At 41.3% G+C, this 20,339-nt stretch overlaps 2 protein-coding genes across 7 annotated transcripts in view; both read right to left on the minus strand.

Moving 5' to 3' along the window:
• LOC1270437 (fatty acid hydroxylase domain-containing protein 2) overlaps positions 1-20,339 on the minus strand; it is a 428,943-nt gene that overhangs the window by 110,471 nt on the left and 298,133 nt on the right. The window lies entirely within an intron of this gene.
• The window catches only part of LOC1270457 (neuronal acetylcholine receptor subunit alpha-7), a 100,823-nt gene continuing 80,848 nt past the window's right edge, over positions 365-20,339 (minus strand). For all 6 annotated transcript variants that reach the window (XM_061654034.1, XM_061654007.1, XM_061654016.1 and 3 more), the window contains exons 7-13: positions 15,707-15,782; positions 15,425-15,619; positions 14,296-14,382; positions 14,124-14,233; positions 13,624-13,757; positions 13,250-13,550; positions 365-13,141 (exon numbers count right to left, since the gene is read on the minus strand). In XM_061654034.1, coding sequence (XP_061510018.1) covers positions 12,989-13,141; positions 13,250-13,550; positions 13,624-13,757; positions 14,124-14,233; positions 14,296-14,382; positions 15,425-15,619; positions 15,707-15,782 — 1,056 coding nt within the window. In that variant the 3' untranslated portion in view covers positions 365-12,988. The remainder of the gene's footprint in view (positions 13,142-13,249; positions 13,551-13,623; positions 13,758-14,123; positions 14,234-14,295; positions 14,383-15,424; positions 15,620-15,706; positions 15,783-20,339) is intronic.

Genomic DNA, 20,339 nt, shown 5'->3' on the forward strand with positions numbered 1-20,339 from the left:
ATGGAACGCATACAATGAGAAGATACGCGTCGTCACTATTCCTTCCACAGTAAACAAACACTCCACACACACGCACACTCCCTTCCGAGGTGATAGAGAAAACAGTTTATATATGTATACAGATGTACTGTACAGGGAATGTGTGGTGGGACCGTGTTGTCGCGCGTTTCTCCAAGTGCCCCTAAAATTAGGTTCATACACAGTGTAAACACACACGCCGCCAATACATTAAACACCTAGGTAGTTGCGAACAGTTTATTTTCATATTTATTCATCCTCATTTTACTTCTTGTGTTCACAGTCAAACACACGCTACACACTAACAGATATCTTTTTAAAACAGTTGTGATCCAGAGTGGGACGATAGCGCTGATGGTTTGCATAAATCAGGTTACATACATAAAAAAATACGGTACGTTCTACGGCACTCTGAGGAGAGGAGAGAGATTTCATTGCTTTGGAGACGGACTTAAGAAGATCGTCCTCCTTACAAACTTTCTTTTGCTCAGTACTTTGTTATATTATTCCTTTTAGTAGTTCTTGGCGCCAGAACAAACGTCTTACCCTTGCGTGCAATGTCAGTAAGCACATAAACGCATAATGTGACATTTCTCATAGGCGAAAGAGGTTCGGCTTCGGTGTATCCGCTCACTCCGTCGCGATGTATTATGATTCATTCCATAGTAAAACGATAGTCGATTTTATTTTATATAGTTTTTATTTTACCTGCGTTGCCGTTTCGGTTCGTCAGGATTAGCATCGTCGACGCGGACAGACTATACACAATATACACACATTCGTCGTACCCTTACGGAGTGGATTGCATACGTTAACATCTATGGCAAAAGGAAAAATTCTGAAACTCGTAAATGAAATCTAGTAGAAAGAAAAGATAAGAAGGCGGTGATGTGTGGGGGCAGCATACATTTCTATGCACTATTGGCGCACAGTTTAGTGGTGAGGCAAGCGAGGAAGAAAGAGCAACAATGTAGCATAACAATAAGACAAAATAAAAAGGAAAACAAAAAGGAAAAATCATGACTTCATGTTGCTGTAGAACATCCAGGATTGCGCAAGTGCAGAAGCAGCGTGAAAATGGAAACGGTGTGTGATGGTTAATGTTAGGAAAAGCTAATGAAATGAATAAGCAAGTCGAAACAAAAGTGTAACAGCGCGTATACAACACAACGTCGTACGCAAGGAAATATTGTGTAATATTAAATACATTTGAAAAGTATATATGATACAATAAAAAATGTAACTAAAAATCAAAAGATAAAAAAACAAAAACTCTGCTTCGTCGTTTGCGTTCTTTGAGTGATCTATGAAATTGCATACTGGAAGAAAATTCGGATGGATATAGGTTTAAAGGCCGGGGTGCAATGATCGTACTCGCTAGTGTAATTTTTGAGAACGCGTACGCCATCTAGCGGCGGCAGGTGGAAGCTAAATGATGCTATAATTTATCTGTAAAAAACGTTTTGGGTCGAGGAGGCTATAACTTTACCCAATGATGTATAGAGAGATGATGATGATGTATTTGTAGTAGTAGTAGTTTTAAAATTCATATATAGAGGTTGGAAGATGGGGAGAATTGTTGCCCAGCGCTTTTTATGAATGCCGATTTGTCCAACAACAACAATTAACGGTCTACTTTGTTGCAATTTATGGACGTTAATCAACATTTCAAACGGCATACAAGTAGCCTGGTCGAAACTTGATGAGACACCAAGTATGAATAATTTTGACACATAAATGATACCGACATCTAGCATGCACTGGTCGTCGCCAGATGCGCTAGTGAACATCGAAATTACAGTAGCGAGTACGGACAATGTCCCCCGGTCTTAATGTTAAGATAAGCAAGAGAAAAGCACTGATTTTTGGAAATTATTTGAATAATTTATTTCGAACATAATTTTCAACCGTGTGTTGTCGCGGTCTTGTGTGTGTGTTTTTGTTTTTGATGTTATTGTTTAGTATTACTTTATTCATGCTTTCAAGTTGCTTTACCAGGCGCGATGGAGTGTCTTTTCTTTACGCTTACCATACCTGAAACTTTTACTCCTTTCCGTCGCCGCACTACACTCTTTCTACTTTTCCGATCGTTTTTTTATGTTAAGGTTGGAAAGAACTACATTTTTTCGTTAGATTGATTTGCCTCTTTGACCAGTTCCGGCGCCGGCTTTACTCCGCGCTTCGGTGCTTACTATTTTTTTTACTTTTTCTTCTGCTTACAATTTCCCGCTTTTATATTCTCGCCGTGCAGTTTTAAATTGTATGTGTGTCGTACGTGTGTGCTTGTGTGTAATTTTGCTAACAAATCTCGCATTACAACCATTATTGAACGTTTTCAAAAAATGCAATGATTGATTTATGCTCTCTCACTAAATGCAATTCTATGAAAATTTGCCCGCCACCACTTACCAACAGAACATTTCCCGTTCATATCCAGGCCTCTAATACCTTCTGACACCTTCGTCCCATCCCATCACATCCTTCCTCGCGAGTGTTAGTGTGATAGCGGAAGATATATATATAGAGAGAGAAAAGGGAGAGATAGAGAGAAGTAGAGAGAAATCGAGGGGAAAGGCCGAGCGAGAGTGTCCTTTTCTCATCCTCGTGGAAATTGCACCGAAGGTATTCGTTTAGTTTAATTAGCTACTGTGTTTTGATTCCTTTTCCACCATTCAACCCAAATTCTTCTCCTCTCGTGCTCACTCTATCTCTTTCGAGAGTTAAGTCTGTCCTTCTCTTCTTCTCTCTGTTTCTTTCTCTTTTATTCTCTCTTTCTTTCTCTTTCTCTTTCTCTCTCTTTCTCTCTCTGTCTCTCTCACTCTCATTTTCTCGGTCTCTCTCACTCTCTTCTATGTTGTCTCTTTTATAAAATGTTTATTTATCGTTCTTGCTGTTGCTTTAATTGCCTTCAGATAATAGTATATTATTTTACTTTTATTTCATTTGCCTCGTTTGGTTTTGAATGTGTTTCTTTGCGTAGTTTTCATGGTGTAGCCAGTCTCCTCATTACCACACAGTGCATACCGTGATTATAGCTGTTTCGGTTAGTTGCTGTTGTTTTGTGTTTTTATTTTTGTAAAGCGCCAGGCATCCAGTACAAAGTGTTGTTTGTATGTTTGTGTTTCTGTGAACTAGTGTTTTATGTCTGTCGCTTTCGCTTTTCCCCACGTGGCTTGCAACACTGCGTGGCTCCTTATGGATGCTTGAACAGCTTTCGCGAATTAGTTTTTAAAATTCATCCCACTGTGTACGATTCTTAGGGGGTAAGTATTTAGTATTCAATTATTCCAACATTCGGTGTTTATGTGTGTGTCTCTGTCGCTGTGAACGTTACCGCTTGGAGGTGAGCCAGTTTCCCCGTATTGTAAGTGCCTGTTGTGCTAATAACTTTTGTTTTTGCCTACTGGTTTCGGGATTCTTGCAATCGAACACTTCACAAACTTTTCAGAAGTTTAACTATATAATTGAAAACAGATTTAGCAACTGGTTTAAGGTTAGAGTTTAATAGTGTTTGAGACTTATTTAGCTGGATGCTCCTGTCCATGTGTCTGCTTGTGTTATAATGCATTAGAACCATATGGGGGTTAGTGCCTTGACAACTGAAAACGAAGAGCACGTGTGGTACGTGTCACATACAATACCTTAAGATTAGCAATAGTCTACACCTTTTTGTGACTGGCTGCGTGGCTAAAATAATGTCTTTTGTTGAAGAAGTTGGAAACGATAATTTTCTAATAACCAATACAAAAAATGTGCTGATTCTGCATCAAAATATTGAGAAACATAGCAACTGTTATTGGAACACGTGTCTGCTAATTAAAAAAAATGTCTTATGTATTACTGAAACGCGCTAAAAAGATAGTAATGGAAAATTAAATGTATTATACTGACAAAAGTTTCATTGAATCATTCACACATATATTGAAGCAAGCTAATAGAGAGTAATAAAAATGAACAACTTTATAGCTTTGGCGTTAAACTCCTGGGATGCTATTCAGTGATGTGGCACAAATAATTCTAGTTAGCTTGCATAAGGAAACCGTAATGAAGGCGTTAGTCATTGAGCCAAACAAAGTGTACAATCCACATCGCTCCGACATTGCTTAACAGCCGCAAACCAGTTGGCACTATGTAGCAGATGCGCTATTAGTTTTCCGCAGTGGAAAAGGGCGTACAAAGTTGAACATTTGACTGAAGTGTCTAGTGTAATTGTTGAATTGTGTGTATGTGTGTGTGTGTGTGTGTGTGTGTGTGTGTGTGTGTGTGTGTGCAGCTGTATTGTGTTAGTAAATCTCTTACGTCTACAGTTGAATAATGTCGGCTTAGTTAGTAACTCAGAATCGTAACAGCATGCCGCGCGGCGAACACCGAGTGCATCCGTTTACGATCTGTGCGACGGCAGCTTCTTATTCGATATCGGTTTGCAGAAATGAATTGACTATTTGTTTTGACTAACGAGTGAAATGTGGGGGAATGCAACACGGTATCGCTCACTTTGGATGCTTTGTTCATCTGGACACATTTGCGCCATGTGGACATGTGCTTATATATGAGTATAAAATTTACTAATTGCTTCATAGTAACCTATAATTGAATGATAGAATACGGGGAGTGAGTATTCCTAAAGGTGTACTAGTTGTTATCGTAAAAAGTTAACATACACACTCTCACACACACCTACTCGTCCATTGGTGTAACAACATCGAACACATCATGCTCGAGCCGGAACATACGACTGTTGAACGTATGTTGTCTTGCATTCTGGCACATTTGAAGGTCCTTCTTCATGCAGCTTCGAACAATTTCATGAAACTTAATTCTAATCCAACTTTCGGGAAGGTTCATTTGCGTCTTGATTTGTGATTTGTTAGTAATCAACAACAAAACGATACCTCCCACATGAACTGGTTGCTTAGTGTTGTGTGTCGTTTTTTTATTACTATTTTTTGTTGTTACCTAATTCTTTTCCGTTCCAATTTTCCTAACAAAAAATAGTATGCGTGTCAAGATATGTGTGAGTGTGTTCTCACGAAGCGGGAAGGAGGAGTGCTCGAGTAGAAGGAATGGAACCGTTGTGGAGAGGAAGTGGATTGGCAGAGGTGGTAGTAGACGTGGTAGTAGAAGTAATTGCACTACGTTGGAATAGTTTTCCCAAACCGGCTTAACCGTGGCGAGTGCTTTATAAGGGGTACACCCGATCGGCTTTTGGCTTGGTTTTGTTTTGACTCTTATTATCCCTCTATCTCTCTCTCTCTCTCTCTCTCTCTCTACTCTTACTCTTCCTCTCGATTCACCTTACACCTAGTAGCACACTTCACCATATAACTCCGGATAACCGGAAGTATTCGAACACGTTTAACTGTGTGTTTAATTTATGTGATTTAGACATTTATGCTTTACTTTTTGATCGTTTCTTTATTTATATATGTATATTTGTTTTTTTCTTTAAATATATTTCTTTATCAATTAAAAGAGCCGTGTCCGTAGTATGAAAAGTTGTGTACATGTGTGTGCGTGTGTGGCGTTGTCCTTAGGGTATGTGTACATGTGCGAAATAGGTTTGATTGTGGCAAAAAAACCGTGTAGGTGTAGTTTTTGGTTTGTTTGTATGCGTAGTAGAAGGAAACGAACATGAACAGTTTTTGCAGTTATACTTCGTTTGAATCGGAACGAAGGATACGAATCCTTGCACGAAACCTTACACTTTGCGGTTATTTTCTGGGGGAAAATTGGGCACAAAAGGAAGTACGGCGCACGCGCGCTAGGGAAATAGTAGTGCCCGAAAACAGTAGTTTGGGAGAGGAAGTTCGGCGACGCACTTCCTTTAAAGAACACTTTAAAGCCGGATTAATATATAATTAACTATGTAACTTGTCTTATAGTGATGATTTATGATTTTAAACATTTCTTCCGCCGTTTTAGTTTGGCGCTCTACTTTGGCGCTTCGTTTTTATTGTATTTTTTTTTGTTAATCCTTACCCTTTGAGGGAACCTTGGCAATGTTTTATGTTGGCAATGGCTTTTTTTATATCGTTTCCCATTATTCATTTGACACTTCGGGGATTTATCCAGCTGTATCTCAGCAAGCCTGAATATTTGAATGCATGTTTGTGTGTGTATGTGTGTTGAGTGTTTAATTATTTTGCTTTGATAGTTTGATATCGCTTTCTGTGTGTTAGTGTTTTCCTTATTTTGCTTTCTTTATCACTGGAAGACCGGTTATTATTCAATCGATAGCGCACCCAATTCTCGCCCGTAGCAGTAGTGCCTGCTTAGTATGATTTAGTATCATGCATAATAAGAAAAGTGCGCATGCATTTAGCAGTGCTGGTACTAGGGAGACGTGTTAAATGGGGTTCGGTTTGATGGCATTTAAGGAAGAGATATTAGGTTTTAGCTTCTTTTGAGTGACTCCTCCATAACGGCACAGTTCCGTGTTTGTGTGTGTGGGTGTGTGTATATGTGTTAAAATGTGTGCTGTGTTATCCGTGTTAAGTGGCACTGTGGATGATGCCGAGTGTATTATGACTTCTGTTGCCGGCCTGTGTTGCCGGCCTGTTTGGTAACGATCGCGACTAGCACCCTAAACCCTAGCTACGGCTGCTGTGTGAGTGACTCCGTATTACGCGTACGGATGGTTAGGTTAAATTTCAGATCGTATCTTGAAAACAAAAACAAAAGGTGAGAGAGTGGAGTCTTTTCAGTTACGCCATGATTGTGTTTACACTCTGTTTCGCTCGCATTGCCCGGTGCACGTCATCTGCCGTCCCCTACTAGCATCATTCTTCTTAGTATTGTACTCATCTATCACTACTCGTCACAATCGTAGTTTATTTAAATTTTATTTACCTCATTTTGAGACGTCTAGAGAGTCATTCTCTCTCTCTCTATCCTTCGCTGTTTCTCTTTATTGCGCACCTTCGCATGTGAGCTACCGGTCAGGCAGAGAACGTAGTGTATAATATATGTAAGTGGTTTATTACCCCAAACATTACTATTCGAAAGTCGGTTTGACAGGTGTGTGTGCTACTAACGGATAACGATTGCTATCATTCGCGCCTGTTCCTAATGCAAAATATATCGCTTGCACCGCGGGTAAGTGGTTTAACTACATTATCGCACCCTTTTTTTAATCTCACATTTTTACCTCCCCATTTTCTTTTCCTCTCCGGTAACGATCAGGTTTCTTTAGTCCTGTTTGAAAGTTTCACCTGATCGTTTTCTTTATGGACAGGGACAGGGTTGCATTACTTATGCCGATAGCTTTTAAATATCGTTTATTACTATCATTGTTACTTTACCCCTTCCCCTAACCGATCTGCTTTTCGTGCGTCACATCATGCGGTCTGGTGATTACAAATATATTACTACTTTTCTTGTCATTCTTTTAATGTGTTGGTAGTGAGCATTAGCTTAATGTTTATTTCCGGTTCTGCACGGTCTTGCTGTAGAATAATAGTACCACTTTATGCACTTACTTACTAAAGTTTTGATTTAACAGTTCTCTTTCTCTCAAACACACACACTATCTTTCTCTCTCTCTTTCACTTTCTCTTTCTCTCTCAGACACGCACACTTACTTGTTCATTGTTTTTATTTTTACTCATTTTGTTGCTTACAGAGTGTACTATTAAGAGTCCGGGCTCTGGTACTTTGCCAGATCATGACTTTTTGCTTGTTCTTCCTCTGGTTTCTCTACACGGCGGGCTCACTCAATGCACTCACTCAACCGTATACACAAGCATGCACACACACATACACACACACATACACACACACACACACACACACACACACACACACACACACACACACACACACACACACACACACACACACACACACACACACACACACACACACACACACACACACACACACACACACACACACACACACACACACACACACACACACACACACACACACACACACACACACACACACACTCTGAAACAACGGAACCTCTTTGAGGAGAGTTTCTAGTTTGTATTACTCATTTTCGATTTGGTTTATTTTATTTGTTTAATGTATAAAAATGTAACAACAGTTTCCGCCTGGATTTTTAGTTTTCTTTAAGTCAATGTGTGTTTGCATGTGTGTGCTGTTTTTATTTTGTCCTTCGAAATGTTCCGCGAACGAAGATGTGACGTATTTCAGGATGTTAATCGGAGGAAGCAACCGGAGAGGGCGAAGGGTTCGGTTGTGCAAATGTGCTAAAAGTACAGGAAGGTTTCAGTATTGGCCGCTAAATATTCGTATTACAAATTGGGTTTCAAATTTTAGTACCATGTTTAAACACTTTTGTTTGTTTACTTTAGTTTTTGCTTTGTCTTTGTTCGTTTGATTGCATTACTCTCCGTTTCTCCGGTGTTTGATTTTGCTGGCTGAGTATTTTTGTTTGGTAGTTTCTTATTTTCTTCCCTTAGTTTGTGTTTAATATGGGTTCATGTTCCATTATGTTTTAACATACGCTGTAACGTTTATATGTTGTATAAATATGCTTAATTGCAGGTTATAGATTGTTTTGGGGGCGTTTGTTGTAACATTTGCATGTTCCCCTTCCATTCTATCATTCGAACGTTGTGCGCAAGATCAGGGGTCAAAGAGTGTCGTTTTGTTTAGTGTTTTTTAACCATTTGCGCCACTTTGTGCGTCATTGTCACTGTGACTGATTTTAGCAGGAGGTTACAATTTAAAGCCTTTTAGCCACATTCAATGTTGAAGATTGAGTTGTCTTGTCAAACTTTCTTTCCCGATTTTTGACAGGGACAGCGAGAAGCGGAATTTTCATGTTTGTGTTGTTTGCCTCTGAGGTGTTAATAATGTTAGAAAACAATTTTTATTTTGTGTTTGCGCCCTTGCCTTCATCTGCTTGCGTTGGTTTGCCGAAGATGGGTAGATGCTAACGGTTTGCCTTGAAACGGGAACAAGATCAATTTTATTTTATTTGTTTATCGGTATTCGATTTTAATTGTGGCTCATAATTGCATCTCTGTTATTCACATATTGTTTTATATTTAATGGAAAGAGGGAGGGCCTGCGATTTATTTTTATTGTTATTTTTGTTTTTGTTCGATAAGGATTTAACATTTTATTCTTTCATTGTCGAGAACTGTTTGATTCGCATTTGTTTTGTTGTGATTCATACGAAATAGCCATTTTAGTATGAAACGTGTTCAAATGTAGTTTTTGTGAATGTATCTGAATGTCCTTCTGTCAATGAATCCCTTCTTCGATTTTGTTTTGTTTTGTTAGCTTTTGTTTTTGTCATTAGTGGATATCACAGCATTTATCTTTCTTTCATATTTTTTTAAATCCGCCTACTATCGCACTTGATGTATGTCTCGCACCATCCTGATTTTTTACGATACGCCAGCTGTTGTTCAAGTCATCATTTTGCCATTCCTTGTCTGACTTTTACTTATTAGCTTTTCTCCCCATTTTCAATCACTTTTCTTTTCACTTTTGTTTGACAATCCCTTATCACACACAAACACACACAACAGGCGTGAAAAGGAGCTTCCAATTGTGTCTACTATATTATGCTCTTGAGCGACATATTAACAAAATTAGTTTACTAACAACTACATAAAACGTGCAAACGCGGGGCTTTTGACGTAACGTTCCGTGTAACGCTACCAGTATCGAAATTGAGCTACGAGCTTGTGTTTGTGTGTGTGGGTGTGTTTTCTTTTCTGGTAGTCATCTTCACATCTATATCACACTCACACACACATACACACACCACATCACCGTTTAACGTTGCTACGTTGATGGTAGACCAAAAATGTCTCACATTACTTGACTAGCTTTTTTTTTATTTTGCTACAACTTTAATTTTCTCTAACGCCTAACGCCTAAAAAATCCAGCCAATGTAAAGAAAAAAAATGAGAGAAAAACCACCAACCAACTCTTACGCCTTAACGCAACCATAACGCAAAACGAATCGAGCTGCACACGAGATAGTTGCTGGCAGAAGTTATAACTCGAATCGCTGTGAAAGCAATGCGTAGTTTCTAGGCACTGTAAAACGGTCGAACATTTGTTTTTGTGTAGTAGTGTTGCGGAAGAAAGGTGCCTCGACAGGGTGAGCCTCACCTTCCCACGCGCATACTTTTACGCCAGTGTTCGTTTGTGAAATGTGTTGCGCCAAATACGTCGGGGAAGCCATCGTAGGCTTTCATCTACAATTCTACTGATCTAGGCTCTAGTGGCCTAATTCAGTTAACCAATCATGATTTGCCACTTGGAATATGATTTGTCTCGCTTTGCCTGCCTTTTGATTCCTTGCTACTTTAGCAAGTCAAATACTTTGTCTTTTATCACTCACCCGTACCCGTTTACCAAGTGAGCTATCATTCACTTCTGACGTTTCTCAAGCACTCTAGTACTTCAGCACTTCAGTAGCTAGATGAAGATCCACTATCTATTGGCGCCACATCCTACAAAGAACAACAACAGAACAGTACTATCATTGCGTTGAGTTCAAGATGCGAATTCCTGTCTTAATCTGGCTTATTCTTTTTATCAACAGCTTTCATGAACTAATTTTCACCAGGATCACAGTAAGCCAGCCTGCATGTTTGGAATATTGGATATTTTGGAGGTCTTTTGTTCTGTATCACTTTATATATTCGGATCGCAACCAACAAACAAAACGGCGGTTTCTGTTTGAGCTTCTCTAAGATACCCAGCATGATTGCTAACTCATGCACGGAGCTAAACAGCATCCCGTGTCAAACAATCAAGGGGATGATGGTACTATAGTAAATAGTTTAGATAAGTGGGATGTGATTGTAATGTTGACTTGAACAAGTTGTACAAGAACGTTTAACAGGAACGGTAAAAACAAGTAAGATACTTTTCTTAACACACAAGGTGGAAAAACAAACTAAGGCCTCTCACTACTGTCACAAACCTTGCACCCTGTACTTCAACTAGCATCACTTTACCGTTGCATCGCGTGCGCGTGCGTTAAAATAACCGTTTGCTAAAGCTAACCTATATTTTCTGAGCGCGAAGCGACCATTTGAAACTAGGATGAACCAACTAGTACACGTAGAAGAACTAGAAGAAGCCCCACGCAAGCTGCCGAAATTGTCTGGTTGGAGTATCTATGAGTGGGTGCAACTGAAAACTCAGGCCCTACGCGGCTACTATTGGCATATACTGGAAATGCTGATTTTATGGTGTTTTTGCTGACTTTCGTTTTGATTACGTACGAATCACTAGCGACACTATCCTGGACTTCGATTAGCTTCCATTCGTTTTTAGCGTTCCTTTTCTAGCATTTTATGTATCTCTCTTTCACATTCTCTCACTTTCTCTCTATTTCTCTCTGTCTCTGTGAATGCGGTCTTCTCCTAGGATCAATTAAGCACAGCCTGCACATGGGTTGCGCCATTATCGGTAGAATCATGTTAATCATAGTAGTTTGGCAATTAGTAGCAGCTAGTGTTGGGTCAAGTAGCTCTTATGAGTGAGCGGAGCGAAGCGCTCGCGCTCATCAAACTGAGCGGTGAGCGCGTGCTGGCTCCGCAGAGAGCGTAGAGAGAAGGATGTATGTGATTCGTTTGTACGATTTATCGCACACTACTGTGCACAAACCATCGTCTACTCGTTCGAGTAAAAACACTGCTCACTGCCGCTGAATCGGGCAGATTTGGCACACCGCTCACCCCACACACCGCTCAGTATGGAGCTACCAGATTTTTCGCACAGAGTACGTACTGTGCGCGCTCTTTTAGGTGCGCGGAGTGATCGAGGTAGCTCTTTCGCTCACGACACAACACTAGTAGAAGCATTTAGTAGTTTGCTCGTGGTTTGCTCTTACGCCTGTTACCCTTCATTTCACTCATTTCATAGTATTATAAGTAGTTGACGTAGTAGTAGTAATAGTAGTAGTAGTAGTAGTAGTAGTAATAGTAGTAGTGGTAGTAGTAGTAGTAGTATTGTGTATGAACAGTAGTATTAGTAGCACGAGAAGATTTTTATGACGGTAGTTCTGGTACTCTTTAAGGTACTCTGGTACTCTTTATTTCTTCGTACCGGTCAGTTTTTTGTCCTGCGGTTTCACTGTGGCCATGGGAGGCATGGTTTATTCACAGCTGTGCTTTTCATTGCTTCTGTCTTGCTTTCTCGTTTTATTTCTCTGTTGCCTAGGATCTTGGTATCAGAACAAAATCCCTCCGTGTCGGTGTGAGATTGTGTGCGCGTTGTGTGCTGTCGCTTAAGCATTTCTCTGTCCCGGTCGTCGTATTGCTGCCTGGAGGATCAGTTTTTTCTTCTTAACTGCTTACTGTGTCTATATGTGTACGTTATTATGCTTTTTTTGTTGCTTTCCTGTTTGATAGCGATAGGTTTTTTGATATAAAAAGAACTCTGCGCATATACATACATTCGTCCTAGTGCAGAGTGGTGGTTGCGCTCCGGTGAGTCTCGTCTCTTCATAAGACTGCGAGGCCGCCCTGATAATCCTTTCCATTCCATTCCCCAACCCTCCTGCTCTTTCCCTCTCCCCTCTCTGTCAATCAGTATTCCCGGACCTGTTTGACCCGGTCACAATCTTGTTTCTCAGGCCGTTTGTGCGTTCTATGCGTCACTGATTAGCTTAAAATTCTTCACGAAAATGTACACATACCGCCGCAGACGGTAGTCAGCGACCGCTACCAGCTGGGCGAGACCGTATGCGAGCGTGTGCCGATTGCGGGCGAGCCAGGCGACCAGCACGCCGCCGGCCACCACGAGCAGCAGCAGGAGCGGGGGCAGTAAGCAGCTCTGCAGCTCGTACGCGAAACCATTGCAACCGTCGTCCTGTGCCGTCCCGTCGTGCTGTTCGCGTGTGCCGGTGATGGTGGTGGTGGTGAGAGTAGAGCCGGAAGAAAGGGTATTGATGGTGGTGGTTGTGGTTGTGGTACGATCCTGACCGTGACCGTGTGTGCCGGTGTGCCGCCGTGCTGATGGTTGTTATGAAACGATAAAGTGCGGCGCAGAGAACAGAACAGCCAGTGTGGCGATGATCGTGAACAGGGTGAATATGATAAGGCACAGACGATCGACTACCATGGCGGCGAACTTCCATTCGCGCGTGACCTCGCCAGTCTCGTCCTCCTTGCGGAGCTGTGGAAATTAGAACGGATGTTAGACAAGGCGGTGTGCGAACTATGCTTTAGTAAACTGCCACTGTTCAGCTGGCCTTAGTTGCCTAGCTGCAGGCACAGACCTTACCTGATCGGTAATGTAGCGAAGCTCCTTCAGTATAAGTGCGAGCTCGTACTCTGCGGACGAGCTGAGACAGGTGTGCGAGGAAACAGTTTCGTGCAGGCGGCCCCCGCCGGCACTGATCGTGCCGAGGCCGGCCGAGCGCCCGATCGTATCGGTAGCCCCGATCGGCCCGACACTGCCATCCTCACCCTGACGGTACACGGTCCGGTAGTAGGTGGGGTTATGTGGAAGCGTGTTGCACCGGTGGTTGCATCGGAAGTCGTCGTCGATGTCCAGTACGTTGGCCAGCAGTGACTTGGAGGACCTAACGCGGAACAATCCAGCAAAACGTTTGTAATGGACAGAAGTTATCGCCGAGCATCGAACCAGTCTCTTACCGTTCACGCATCTCCACCTCCTGCAGCTGCTTATTCTTTTCGTCCACTGTCGGACGGCACGGGTGCGGGTATGGTTCGCCCGGTCGGCTCATTCGCAGGATGAACGGTAACCAGATCAGGAACACTACGCGAATCTACATAGAGAGAGAGAGAGAGAGAGATATATACATATAATTATATATATATATATATATATATATATATATATATATATATATATATATATATATATATATATATATATATATATATATATATATATATATATATATATATATATATATATATATATATATATATATATATATATATATATATATATATATATATATATATATATATATATATATATATATATATATATATATATATATATATATATATATATATATATATATATATATATATAAATATATAGAGCCGAGAGAGGAGAAGGAGGACAATGAAAATGTATAGAGCAATGGGGCCGAGATTCATGACAGTTTGCGATAGAGACATACCCATTCGGACATTTCGTGCGTGTCGGAGTTACGGTGGTGATAGTTCAGGATCAAGATCGTTGACACAACCGACGAGGCTACCATGAACATGATGCAATTGAAGTAGGTTCCTATAATTCACCAGAATAAAGACTGTGAGTTGCATGTGTGGCAGAGCCGACCGCAATCTTACCTAGAAGAGGCACTGCGTCTGATGTAGCCGGCATCGTCTCGGCGACCATGTTTAGGAAGACTGTGAGTGATAGCAGAATCGTGACACCTGGTTGGGCAGGGAAATAATTACACGCTGTTAGTACTTTACTGTAACTGATTGAGTTTGGATATCAATTTTTCCATTGCTGACTATTGACTATTTGCAGGCTGTCTGGTATGGTACACAAAATGTGTTGCAGCGAGCCATCGATTGCTGGGCGAGGCTGCTGTACAAGCAACGAACCCCCCTTGAACATACCCAAAGCTGCTGTTTGTGCTGTTTTGCTTCTTTCGCGTGGCTCTTGGGTGTGTCTAGTGTGTGCTATGCGGCTGATTTGCTGATACTGGTGCGCCATTCCCCGGTGGAAGGTTGTTGGGCCGGTATGCAATTGCATCGGACATTGGGGTTATCGTTGGCAAATTGCCATCTTGAGCTTTGACACTGGTCAGGCTGCAGAGGAAACGCAAGCGCAACACAAACAACAAGAAAAAAAAGAACTCCACCAGCATTCCAGGGTCGCCTGTGTAGAGCGTGTTCGCTTCGTTCGACACTCGTGCTGCCCGTGGTTTCCCCTTTACTGGGGACAAACTCCCAAAGGAACGATATATTTTATCGATGCAAATGCAATTTTGGGCACCCCATGAAAAATAGTGGTGGGGGAGGGGGTGAGGTTGTGTCCAATTTTCTTGCTCTTTTCTTCACGCTCCCTATTTTCCTCTCTCAGAAAGTAGAATAAAAAACCCATCTCCAAAGCCCCATGCACGGACATGCCCTGTAAAAACGAAACATGGATGGCAAATGCCACCTTGGTCCCCATTTGCATCACTGCGTTCACTATAATTTATCGCAAAGATAGCTCGTTTTTCATTGAAATATTTTTGCAAAGCCGGCACCGTCCCGGTCCATTGCCTCTCGACCGGGAAAACCGAATTCTGAACGAGCCTGAAACGAGCAAATATCTAACTGCCACATCTCTGCTGCCCATGACGGGATACGAAATTGGTTTTGCAAAACGGGAACATTGTCCACAAAGGCCTATACAGCTGCCTGCTACCAGCAGCAGCAGCTGTGATGATTGTACTTAAGAAGCGCTACATAGCGTACTTACCGAGCGAAAGCTTTTCCCCGGAGTCAGGCGGCAGCGTGAAACCGAGCAGCGCCATCGACGCGATCAGCACGCACGGCACGATCAGGTTGAAGAAGTAGTAGAGCGTTTTGCGGCGGATCAGTATCGCGAAAGTAATGTCGATGTACGGTTCCGGACAGCAGTTGTAGTATATCTCGTTCCGCTTCCCAGGCACGCCTACGAAGGAAGAATACAGTGATGGAGTTTAATGTTACGAGCGGACGGTTTGTTTGACGACTGGTGCGGACACGCCTGGACACCTACCTAGCAGCTCCCATTCGCCATTGGTGATGAAGCTGCTAATGTCTCCCCCAGACTCGTCCTGCAGCTGGAGATCGAGCTAAAACGACAAGCGACATATGAGGCGGATCAGTCAAGCATTGTTTGCCAACCGGAAGTGTGACACATTCGAACGTACGACCCATAAATTCTTCCACGAAAACAGGGACGGTTGATACAGGAGGTGTTTGCCTGACGGATTTCGTAAACCATACCTTTCTGTCACATTTCTACCACTAATTTCGACGCACACAGACACTCTGATGCTTTTACGGTCTAAAATGTTGGAGCAAGGACTCTTGGGAAAGTCCCGCTTCCTTCATTTTGTTTCGATTGCGATTAATTTGATTGCGGGCGGATGGTTAGCTGACAATCGGTAAGCTCTAATGATGTAAAATTATGTTTCTTCCTTCGTGGAGAACAATCTGATACGCTACGCAGCCATGCAAAGAAAGGACCGTATAGTAAGGAGCTATTGAACCAAAATCTAACATTCATGTATTGTTAAATCTCGCCCCAGCAGTATTGCTACCTTTTACTAAATCGCATTTATTTTGCTGTAACGTTGTTTCCTTCGCAGCTGAACCGATTCCATCATCCAAGAGGTTGAATTGAAAGTGTCTAACATTTTCAGCGATTGTCACCTAGTCATTGTCGGGCAGATAAACGCAGCAAGTGACAGCCCAAACCGTCGTGCCACATTGGAGGGGTTTATGTTTGATTTCTGGCAAACGTTAATTTCAATTAATCATTGACCTACTTTGTCACAAAATGCTTCCCAAAGCTCGTGTTCATTGTACCCTACCACCACCAGCGAGTTTGAAGATGAATTACTAACATCAACGATCCCGGTGAGAGTTGGTTCGGATGGTAAAGAGTCCGCGGTTAGTGGTACCGATTTGTGCTCGAGCAAAGGTTTAAATTTAATTTGCTGCAGCTTAATTTAATTGATTATTTACACAATCATCGTACGCCTAGGTCTTGCGGCACACTTTCCGAAACAATCAACCAACAAAACGTACCGGACCTGTGGGTTGGGATACCAAAGCTATTCAAGGCGACACACGTTCGTATCTTAGTCTGCACCGCGTATTGTGATGTGCTGATGGGTTGCTGATGTGCATAGGGGTGGGAGGGTACTTGGGTATATGAACGGAGTTTAGAGTGGGAGTAGAATTAATAATAGGGGGGTTCGCAAAGTCAAAAGAACCACAGGAGCAATGGAATGATGTTTTATTATGTTTTTTTATTATCTTAATTCCTTATTGGAGTCTGGCGACAAGGTCTAGATAAGGTCCAGCCTTTACTACAATAGTAAGCGCGTTTATTAATTCATTCATCAAGCTGTAGCATATCTGCTATGTAGAACTTATTATCGAACTTATTAAAATACACACTATAACAATAATAATGCGTTTAGTAAAGCCTAATCGCACGATTGCAATAGTGTTCAAACAAAACAATGAAATGTGTACGGTGGATTTTTTTTCCTTTTCAATGGAATAATTCATTGATATCGATAACTGGTCAAACGTCGGGAATATAAATACAAGATAACAGCGGCAAATACGGCCTGTGGGTCGAATGCAGACCGCCGCAACAATCAATCCGGGCTGCGAATGGATATTTCTGATTTGCAAAGATGGGAAAACAATATTTGTATTCGCAAACTACTGACCATCTTTTATTATGACATTTCATACCGTCGTACTCCACCAACTGTAGTTATCGTTCTTTGGATTGGCGATTGCGTTTTCCAATTGCGTTTTCTCAATCAGAATCTTAGCAAACCGATCGGTTTGGCAGTGGAGTGGAATGGTGTTTGCCGCCATAGCAACGTGGTTAAAAAGTCGAGCAGTGGGATATGCAGTTGAAAACTTCATATAAAAAAAAAAAACATTTTAGTCGGATAACCATCAACCAATATAAAAAAGCTCTACCCCAGTTGATATAACAGTGGAAAACTAAATAATACTAAAAACCATGTTTAACAGCTCGCAAAAAAGGATGTTTTATCGCTGTTTCAGTTATTTGAGATGTTTTATCACTCGACTAAGTAAAAATATTTTTTAGAAAATATAAATTTACTTGATTTTTTATAAACAATCAAAACACATAAATTTAGGTTTATAACAGGTATCTAGTTTTTATAGTTTAAGCTACGAAATAAGAATCCAACAAAAGAAGTCTTTTTCTGCTAATTCTTCTCTTTTATCCAACCTTATGTTATGGCCTTATGGCATGTTAGAATCGGTTCCGACACGTAAATGCAACGAGATTGATCACTAGTAGGATCACTATAGTGATAGGTACAAGAATGACTCATAGCAACTCATATCCGTTGGAGCGGCGAGTTCCGGTCGGAATCGTTTGCGTTGTCTTGCACCTATCGAAGGTGTTGTGCCTACTTGTACCTTCCGGACTATCCCCAAAAACTCGGGGTCGCTTATGGATGGATACAGCCCGGGAATTTTCGGATTGAAACACACATCGCTAAGTTCCACGCCTCGTGACAAACGCGTCACTCAATGAATTTTTTTGATAATCCATTTAAACGAAAATGTACACTTGAATAGCATCTATACTGAATCACATAGATTACAATAAACGTAGTTATTTTATTTTTATCAAATCTGACGAAATCATCATCATATGTGTGGAAGCACACTCATTGTCGTATCAAGCTCGCCAGGCTTCAGTGGATGTTAAAAGCATGGAAAGGAACGACCCAGGTGTTGTGCTGGAAGGAGGGGGGGGGGGGGGGGGTTGATTTCGTCACTTGGCTTTGAATAAAATACACCTTTTTTTTCTTAAAGTAAAAGTAAGTAAGGGGAGGGGTATTGGTCGGAATCCGTCATATATGGGCCCGCTGTAGTCTTTGAGTTCCTTCGTCCATGGAGCCTCTATCGTTCACGGAGGCCCGCGATGAGACTAATGTACACGCCATAAATGCTGGACTTTATATCCACGGGGCCTCCCGCGGCCACTCAGTCCGTGTACCGTTTAATCCGCCATTGCGGAGGGGGCGTAGTAGGTTTAAATTTAAGTGGCCAGATGACTTGAAGGCTTCAGCCATTAAGGCCAGGATAATGGACTGGCAAGGGCGAGAGACCGTGAGCGGTTTCAGACACTCCTTATTGCACGGAATAAGTGTACCGCGTTGTTTCAAAATATTTTTCCACGAGAGCGTAAAATACGGATGTTGACGAATCCAACGTTCGCGGTGGCTGGAGTTGATGGACGCACATGGTACATGGCACAGGACAAGCGTAAGTGAAGGCGGCAAGTTCAGAAAGGATTCAAACCTCGTCCTCCAGTTCATACGATTTTGTTTCATCTAGACTTGTTCAGCTAACAACCCATTTTACACTTTACCCAGATTGTTTGTACAGGCCTACAGTCGGTACTGTCTAAGGCCACTTCTGGTGTGGATTCTTCACTAGATGGTCCGTAAATAAGCCAAATTAACTATTTTATTCATTCCGCAAAACAACACCTCTAAATGTAAACAAAATTGTGATTGACAGATAGGCAAAACCAATGGCTACTCGAATCGAAAAGAGTTATCCACCAGTGGAGAAATTATCCACAGATGGAAAATAAATTCCATCGATAGATTCGAGCATATCAACCGATCGGATAAATTTTATCGACTTTCGTTGGCGATCAAGCCCATTGTTTGTACACGACTATGAGACTTTCACAATGGTGGAAATCGCATACGCAATTTTTAAAAGCTTAGCTTTAAAGCTTAAAATAACTCTTGTCTGATTTCAGTGGTTTTATAAAAAGTTTTATAATGCGATTTTCGCATTAACACAGAATCTAGTGTCTAGCTGCGTTATGTGATAATCGATACATACAGATTTACAACACAAAATCTTAGAAATTGTAAAACAGCTCCACACATTTTTCTGTCTCTTTTTCATTTCTGTCTCATTTTGTCTCTTCGTTTCATTTTTATCTATTACAGGAATATTTTTGTTGCATTTGAAACATAAAAGAACAATAACCAACCCTGATTATTATTATTGTGATTATTAGTACGACGACGTTATATGTTGCTTTTTACGAGAAGAACGATAGGTCAAGTGCTTTTTCATGAGAAATCAGATAAATTTGTCTGGCATAGAATTACTTGTTCGTCAAGTATTTTGAAAGTTACCAAATTTACGTTTTTTTTCATATTTTTTCATCCGTTGAGGCTTTTGTGTCTTCTAAAAAATATCCCTTATCATTTTTGTGGAATGGAAGCAGAGGGTCATCAAGAAGCTGTAGTATGTTAGGAGATAGCTACGGTCGCCATGTAATTAGTTCGGATATGAGCGTACATACGGTACTTAATGTACATCGATCAACGTCGCGGTAGGTCAGTTTTTACTGACATGAGCCGAGGTGGAATAAAATATCGATCGAGCGAACTTTTCACTACTTGATCGTCCAGGCGATCATAGAAACCATTAGGAGGTTTCCCTTACTGGAAACGTTGGAGTTTAGAAGCCTTACCTTGGGTAGGGGGACATAACTAAACTCTTGAAATAAGTTGGAAGGCGAAGTATTAGGAAGCGTAACGTCCTATCTTGGCAGTCCGAACGAATCTGACTTGCCACGGTCGGAA

This window comes from Anopheles gambiae, chromosome X, assembly GCF_943734735.2.
Source record: "Anopheles gambiae chromosome X, idAnoGambNW_F1_1, whole genome shotgun sequence".
NCBI lineage: Eukaryota > Metazoa > Arthropoda > Insecta > Diptera > Culicidae > Anopheles > Anopheles gambiae.